Source organism: Dermacentor silvarum, chromosome 1 (genome assembly GCF_013339745.2).
Source record: "Dermacentor silvarum isolate Dsil-2018 chromosome 1, BIME_Dsil_1.4, whole genome shotgun sequence".
NCBI lineage: Eukaryota > Metazoa > Arthropoda > Arachnida > Ixodida > Ixodidae > Dermacentor > Dermacentor silvarum.
Window position 1 is genome coordinate 401,614,251 of NC_051154.1, and position 8,735 is coordinate 401,622,985.

General features: G+C 47.7%; 1 protein-coding gene across 1 annotated transcript; it reads right to left on the bottom strand.

The window, feature by feature from the left end:
* Positions 1-2,973: 2,973 nt before the first annotated feature.
* On the bottom strand, positions 2,974-5,677 carry LOC125943945 (uncharacterized). Its single transcript, XM_049663533.1, has 3 exons — positions 5,559-5,677; positions 4,447-4,978; positions 2,974-2,997 (listed from the first exon to the last, which is right to left on the bottom strand). Exons 1-3 carry the CDS (start codon positions 5,675-5,677, stop codon positions 2,974-2,976), a joined length of 675 nt encoding a protein of 224 aa, XP_049519490.1.
* Positions 5,678-8,735: the final 3,058 nt, after the last annotated feature.

Consider the following 8,735-nt stretch of genomic DNA (forward strand, 5'->3'; position numbering starts at 1 on the left):
GTACCTACATTTTTTTTACTTTATTTATTTTATCGCAGGTAATACCCGTGTCACACGGGCAAAGTAAAGTGCACTTTGAGCAAGTGCACTTCAGCGCGCTGAGTGTCACTTTGGCGGTGCGCTGCTACACGAGAAAGAAAAAAAGTGTTCTTTCAAATTGATGGCCATGGCGACCAGGAGTCGGGCGGGGAAGCAATATTTATTAATATTAAAATATGTGCACGAAAACAGTTTATTATTGTTAGAAACAACATTTAGAATCCAGCTTTACAAGCGCCGGCAACGACGGCAACTTGACCAGCAACAGTCGACTCGATCCGTCAAACTGCGCAGCCATTACCCGGCGTGGTCGTGAACATCCCGAGAGCGAGATTAGTTTTTTGCTGTTCTTGTATTTTTTTTGCGGTGTGGCACATTTTATTATCTTGCAACGTTAGCAATTTAACACAATTCTATTAAAATTAATCCTGACTCTTCTTTCAATATCACTTTATGTATCTTCTAATACCCCTGTCAAGCGGGCAAGTTAAGTGCACTTACGGAAAGTATCACTCGGTTTAAGTGCACTTTGCCAAATCTAGACGGCGCAAGCGGAGTGTCACTCGCAGAAGAGTGCACTCCGGTCGGAGTGCGTTCACGAAAAGCACTTTGCTGGCCGAGTGCGTAGCCTCGCCGCCAGAGGTTTGAATGGTACAGAATGTAATGCATAAAAAAAGGACACAGAAGTTCGTTTTAGTTGTTGAACAGCTAAACACAAAATAATTTGTGTTTAGCGAGAAGCGAAACAGCACAATAATGAACAAAATTATCGTATACGCAACCAACGGCCCGAGCGTGATGCGGCACTGCGGCGTCGCCATTTTCATTCAGTTCGTGTTTATGTTTTGGCCGAACACGTTCGACAGGCTACACGTGCTGACCACGGCGGTTATTTTGAAACTTGTGCGCGGCGTTTGCGGTATCGTCGCATCTTTTCACCGCAAACTCGGCGTGTTGCCGCCGCTTCGCGTGACCGCATCTGCAAGCTCCGCTACGCGTGCCGCAGACACTAATCTCCTCTGGCAGCAGATATGGCAGCCGAGAATGAGGAGGGCTGCCTAAGCAAAGAGCGGACAACTTGGACTGACGAGGAGACGCGTGGCCTGATTAACATATGGGAGGACATGTTGCCGGACCTGCGTGGCGCCAAAAGAAATCTTAAGGTTTATATGACTATCGCTGAACGGCTACGTGCAGTTGGCATCCGCAAAAACACCAAGGAAGTGAAGAGAAAAATACAGAACATGGGCAACAAGTACAGGTAAAAGCCGATTTCTATTCTACTTGACAGCCTCATTGTGCATCTGTTTACCTTTGGCAGCTGGATTATTTCGTGTATTCCTCCTGTCTTATTTTGTCGGATTCTTTTGTTGGCATTTGTGTTTGTCCCGTAGCTGCACGTGGGCCACTAGAAGCAGGCATTGTGAACAGCCTAGGATTCATTTCGACCACCGGAGGCTCTCTAACGTGCAATGACGTTGCACAGCGCTCGCGCGTTTTTGCAGTTCGCCATCTGAATGCTGCCGGTACTGGCGGAATTCGATTCTGTGCCGAAATCCGCAGTCACCGCGGCGGGTCAAAAATAGTTTGCTGTCGCAGCAGTTGCTCCACAGAATTAACATTTTGGGACTGCTTTGTTTTGCTGTAACGACAAAGAAAGTATTCTCGTGGTTGTGCATTGCTGGAAACATTGCATCAACCTGCGGCGTCATTTTTTTTTCTTCCATTTCAGGCTACTGACCAGGACTGGGACAAAGACTGGGTCTGGGGGAATATCGTGGAAGTTCTATTGGGACCTCCACCGTTTCCTTGGCTCCCTTCCAGCAAAAGACTCCAGCCTGATGGAAGAACGTGGCTGTAGTTCCATTGATGGTGCCTCTCCAGAGGAGGTATGCACCCTTACAGCATGCAGTAGTAACCGATGCGTGTGTCAACCAGTTGAGTTGATATAGTACGATACACTGACTGTGAAATTCACATTCTGTGCAACATGTAGTTTGTGGGCTCAAAATTCCGGTTTTGCTTACTTGGTTCATGCTGTTATGCATGTTTGAAAACAGTATATCAATGAGCGGGGAACACTGAGTAAAAGGACAAATACTAAATTTACTGTCAGAGAAGTACCAGAAGCCATGAGCGCTTATTTTAGTCAGAGATGTTGGTTTATGCTTACACTTTTTTTTCACACAACAATCACTTTTTATTATTTCTTCAGCTCTTCAATGGCATGGTGCACGACGGAGTGGGCGAGTTACAGGAACTTGGAACAGATTCACAGCTTCCTGAAGGAAGCTTAAACTCTTGTGAGTCGCAAGCCTCCCCACTGGAGTCCGTTGCTGAAATAGTGCCTGAAGCCCCAACAACAAGAGCTGCGGAGAAGAAAAGGCTGGCTGCTCCTGGAAAGCTTCTGGCACAATTGCTAGATGAGCAACGTCAACTTCACTGCTCAATGGAGCGCCACAAAAGCGAAACTCTCGCTATGCAGAGGGAGCGCCTCGAAATATTAAAGCGCAACGAAATTCGGGATGACAAGCTGCTGGACATCCCGCAGAAGATGTACAAAGACAAATAAATTATGCCTGACACGATGTGTGTCCTTGCAGTCGTTTTATTTACGTGACAAGTCAAACGTGAATTTCAAATATTTCTGTGAGAGATAAAGATAGCATGTCTCTTTGGGCTTGTTGATTGATAGTTTGAAAAGCAAGCTGTAGCGCAAGAGAGAACGAGACAACAGAACGCAGACACACAACACGAGCGCTCTTGCTGCGTGTCGCCATTCTGTTGTTCTGTCCTCTGCTGCGCTGCAGTTCGCTGTTCAGAAAGACACAGCTCTGCTCTTGTTGATATCCTCGTACGCTTCTTTTCTGTCCCTGCCTTGTGCTTTATTCTTCTGAAGTCATGTCACACCATCAATGGCCGCGCACTTCAGGCTCACGTCGTGAGCCGGATGGTCGCCTGAAAACAGGATACCACGCCGACACACAGCTGCAAACAAACATCCTGTGTCTTTGCTCCATGGTGTTTTGTTTTGCTTGTAACTGAAGTTACGAAGAGGAGAGTGCCAAAGTCTGGTACCTACTGTGAGTGGCGGGTGTGTTTTTCGTCAGACGTGGTTAAGTGATGAGAAAAACCATTCTCAGGATAAATGAGAAAAGCGTGCGCAGATGGAACCAATCTACAAGTTTTTCAACAGAAAAGATTTGCAAAAGCAACCTCCAACGCAAAGAACCTTTGCTGCCAGCTCAGCGCGCAAACGATCGATCGTTGGAAGCAGTGTGATACGATAGCCAAGCGTCTAGCACCGTCGATTGAGTGCTTTCCGCCAATGCTAACAATCGGTGACTAACACGCGCTGCTTGAGCGAATGTCATTGAATTAATAGTGGTCAGGCGTTTGGTAGCAGTGTCTGTTTCCTTAATGTCAGCCCCGTACTAATATAAAATTATCACTGTTAAACTGCTGCCCTTACAAGGAAACCTGGCATGAATTTGCGTCGCTGTGTGGCTTAGTACTCGACAGGGGAAAAGCGCAAAAAACACGAAAGACAAGAAGGGAGACACACACCAGCGCTGTTCTGTCATTCGCATTACTTGTGTGAACCAAATAACCAAAATAAACAATGCAACCACAAGAATGTGCTTTGGCGGGCAAACTGCTAACAGTGGCTGTAAATTTCGTGTTGACTACTGCTATTTCACCAACATTGGCTATGACGTGACTGCGATTAGCAGTGCAGACTGCTAACGCCTTTGAAGCGTGCTCCTAAAGTGAGCACGATGTGTGCAGGACCTTATGAAAATTGAGCTTGGATTAAAAGGAATATGCCATAAAATGAATTGCTTATTTATTTGAGAGGTCACGGGATGGATGATTGGCTGTTGCGAACCCACCGGCAAAATGTTGGTAGCCCTGATAAGGGCTGTTTTTTTTTTTGTTTTGTTAGTAAGAAGTCAATATGCTTCGTCGAGTGGCTCAATGCCAGACAGCTCGCAGTTGAAGTAGCTTTCTTCAGTGTCATCTTCACCCAGTTGGATGGCGATGGGTTGAATCTGCTCACTCCCAGACGTGCCAAGTCTGAACTTTCCCTCCAAGTTCATCACATGCTGAATCTTCTTGCTCCAGTCTTCCGCCGTTACGTGCTTGATTTTCTCCCTCACGATGGCTTCGACTGTAGACAGCTTGAAGTGTCTTCACTCCAGGCCGCAATCGGCTGCTGCGCTTCAGTCATCTGGGTGGGGCCTCTCCTGACTTCTAAAGCTGTACCCTACTATAGCATTGAACTTAAAAAAACCTACAATGACCCAGACAAGAATGCCTGCTTTGCTTCAGTCTGGTTGCTATTGCGCTCATTCGTGGCACGTGCTGAGCCTTCTTCCCAAAATAAGTTGCTAGGGCGTGCCTCACCTCTTGCCCTCCCCCACTGTATTCTTCGGTGTTGCGTGATGGCTGTGCATACATGTCCAATGCACGTGCCTCACTTTCCCACTGGAGCTCTACACTGTCTTTCATTGCCTCACAGATATTGTGAAGAACACAGGCAGCTCGAATAGCCAGTTTGGCCTTCTTCAGCTTGCACTCCATCCTTTTCATCACGAAGCGAAAGCGTGCCTTTAGCCTCCCGAAACCATTCTCGACAATCCTCCTAGTCTTTGAAAGGTTGTAATTGAACACTCCTTCACGGCTTCCAGGCTGAGCATTTGGAAATGGCTTTTGCAGGTTCGGTGACAAGGGTAATGCCTTATCGCACAGAATAATGGGCGGAACGTTGATGCCCTCTATAATTGCCATGGGAGAGCTGAAGGTCCCATTCTCGATCAGCGTATGCAGCTTAGATCGGCCATTCACGCTGGCATCATGGCACCTTCCGGGACTTCCAACGTTGATATACCGAAAATGGTATTTGTGGTCCACTACTGCCAGGAGTATGATGCTGTACCTGTGTGGGAAAGCAAATGTGGGTTCATCAGCAACTACTATGAAGATACGCATGCAAGAAGTCATCACCACAGTTGTCTAGAGCACTGAAATGACTCGCTGTTGCATTCAGGAATTGCAATTTTTTGGCAGGCACTCAGTATTGAAGATGCATAAGCATACGAATTGCCATAGGACTTAGCCAAGCTAGGATTTAACTTTCTCTGTACTGAAGCACGCTGCTTCAGCACAGTAGACAAGCGTGCTAACCATAATTTGCTGTATAAAGAAATGATCAATCCATACTAGGTTTGAGAGTGAGTGATGAACACAGCATGTAGGAAAAACAGGAAATTATGCAATTATGGGGCAAATAAGTAAAACAGTATTGTTGGAATGACCGCCGCTAAGTAAATTTATATTGAAAGCATTAAATACAGAAACATTTTAAACTGACGCATACAAATGCACACATACAACAGGGGGCACGTAGTGTTATAATTAATAGAAAGAGTGTATCCCTAAGAAACAGTGCATGTAAAGATGCAGCACATCATGAGTGTACAATCGCGCTAAGTGCAAAAAGGGGCAAGGCAACCTACCAGCCTTTGTAATTATAATAGTCCGTGGCATGCTCTTTCGGCGGCGAGACAGGAAAGTGGCAGCCATCCAAGGCGCCGGTGGCTTGCGGGAAGCCTGTGACGGCGTAGAATTCACGCATGTGGGCACTCATATTGTTGGGATGCACCATTCCTAACCATTCCCCTTCAAGCAGATCCACCACGGCAGTACAGAATTCTTGATGTAGAACATTCAGAGTGGAGCGAGCTATTCCAAAGAGGTGGGCAATCGTTTTGTCCTCGGCGCTGGAGCACAAGCGGTATAGTGCAACTGCGACACGTTTCTTCAAAGAGATCGGCTTCATCATGTTGGTGGTTTGCCGCTCAAGGACCAAGCGGCACGATTCCACAATGTACCGAAAGGTGGAGGGAGACACACGCAGCGCTTGCTTGAAATGAAATTCGCTTAGGTTTGGTAGAGTGTCCTCAAACCATGTGTCGCTCCTTACAAAGCGCCTCCGTTCCCGATGGGCGGAAGGATAATGCTCTGCCAGGTCGGCAGCGATGGCGAAATTGTTCGCCATGAGCTGATCCTCGAAGTTCGTTAAGGTTGACTCTGCCTCTTGAAGTTCATCGTCGAGTTGTTCTTGACGTTGACTCCGGGCTCTTGCGCACAGATAATAAACTAGCACTCGCTCATAATCTGGACCAGCAGGAACAAACGCAGCCTCGTCGCACGCCGCCATGTTGTTCTGGATTGGCTAGGCATTCGTCTTGGCCGGCATTGACTTTGCAGCACCTCATAGTAAAAGAAATGACGTTTTTGTTGAGAAAAAATAGATTAAGTGTGTTTTTATTTATAATACCGCGTAAAACAATCACTTTTTAGAAGTTTTTTTTCTTTTTTATCTACATCTTCAAAAAACGCGCTCGTGTCTGTCGCCATGTTTCTTTACGGCGAGTGCACTCCGTTTTCCCGTTTAGCACCGCGTAGCCTAAAGTGTCACTCAAGGTCCTGAAGTGCACTCCCCGCAAGTGCACTTAACTTGCCCGCTTGACAGGGGTATAAGCATTGGTAACGAGGCCGAACACACTCGCCGGCGAGTGCGCTCTGCAGTGAGTGTCACTAAGCGTTCCCGTGTGGCAGCCTGCGAATGACACTAGCCGCGAAGTGCACTCGCTCAAAGTGCACTTTACTTTGGCCGTGTGGCACGGGTATTAGAGAGCTGTGTTGTCTACTCGCGGTCTTGCTTTGCCGAACCCAATACATTGCCTGCATTTTTTGCGTACTATCTCAGATAAGAAAAGCTGTGTTGTCTAGCCTCTGGTGATAATTTGCCCACGTACAGTAAAGCCCCTCAATGAAGAAAAGTAGCGCCATCTCCTCTCTCCTCCTCCTGCGCCGGCGTTCACTCTCTTCTGTCGACCGTGGCTCCCCCTACGCGGTGCCGAACTAGCAGACGCTCTCCGAATGAAACGCTGTGTCTACGTGTCGCTCGCGGTCTTGAACTCGTATTTTGATCGGAATTTTTCGCGTTATGTTATGACTGGCTGCCGAAACAACGAGAGGACGCATAAATGCCGTTGCGCTTAGATGGCTGTACTATTAGCGGCGATACAGTGAGAATAAGCCTCTAAGTCGGGCTTTAACTGAGCCATGCCACGCGCGACCTCGGCGTTGGTTCATCTCCGCGTTTCAGTAGCTCCAGTCCCTCGTTGGCCAGCGGCTAACGTGCACAGCGGGCCTCTAACAATGACTACGCTTCGGGAGTGAATGATCCACCAGCTGTATATATGCAGTTGTCTTACAGGTTTCACTGACTAGTGAGCTACCGATCATTCGGCGGAAGCGGTCCGTCGATAATGAGGCTAGTGGCTTCGTTCGCTTGCAGGAAGCCTTACACTACTCCACACATTTTTTCATCTTTTTTTTGCGGACTTGAGTAGCGCGGCAGCGGTCATCTTACAGGTGTATGCGAGGCTGCTTTTGCGGATCATATTGCCGCTTGCATGTGCTGCGCGCGGGTCCGAGAAATTCTACCCTGCGTATTGTATCTACTATCTTATCAAATGCAGAGCAGAAACGATGAGTTAACATCCAGGTTTGTCCTGGCCACTGACAAAGCCACGCAGGAATGAGTTAACTCTATAATCAAGGGCGTTGCAATGTGGATAGCATTGCTGCCAGCAGACGGTAATGTCTTTGAAGTGCACGGTGTATTCTTACGTTTGGCAGGCGGCTTCCTCGGCTTCAGCTGCTTCCGATGAACGAAGAGCGATGGAATGGCTTGACGCTTCAATTTTTTTGTGCCACAGCTCTGCAGAATCACCGGCTCAAATTGATCGTCCGTGAAGTGATCCTGCGCAAACGTGAAATCAGAAAACAAGGTCACCGTAAAACCTCGCTCCTTCAAGTATAAGGCGTAACACAACATTCCCGGCACAAGTTATCGCCGGGAAGTCTTGTATACGGTGTTCCTTTTTTAGCTCGCCGCCAGCACAGGTACTTATCTCTTGTTCTGCTACATATCGCCGGGAAGTCTTGTATACTGTTTTCCTTTTTCAGCTCGCCGCCAGCACAGGTCCTTATCTCTTGTTCTGCTACGCGGTACACGACTAGAATACTGAGCACACTTTTCACGCGCAGCACTTTCTACCATTTTCGAGATAGTTATCGGTCCTCGAGGATCTAGGACGATAGCGACAAGAACATTGATCTTCGCCGACCACCGAGTTGAGTTTTTGCTGAAGGCGCAAAGTCGCCCTAACTAAATAGCCCTAATCGTCTTTCCGCAGGTAAGCGCCCATTTTTCCCTACGTACCGTCACCGCTTCGTAACATACTGCGATACACTCAAAACGTGCCGTTCGCATACATTCAGGTCACACAAACACAACGCCATGGATTGTATAACCGAGTCAACAAAAACCACGTGCGTTTGAGGACAAGATGAAATCCGGCCACGAAAGTTGCAAATGCAGCGCGAACATGCAGCGCGAACAGTGCGGCACTTAGGAGGGAGAAAAGCTAACGAAGCCTCACACAGCAAGTGGCAGCATGTGAGATTAGGGATCATTGAAGAATCGCTCGCTTACCTCACACAGCTGGGACCATTGTGTTGGGTTGAAATCAGCGCGGCTGATTCTTTGAAGCCAGACCTTCCTCTGCGCCGCGTCTCGCTTCGCTGATGGAATCTGGAAGAGTCGCTTGCCGTCTGTT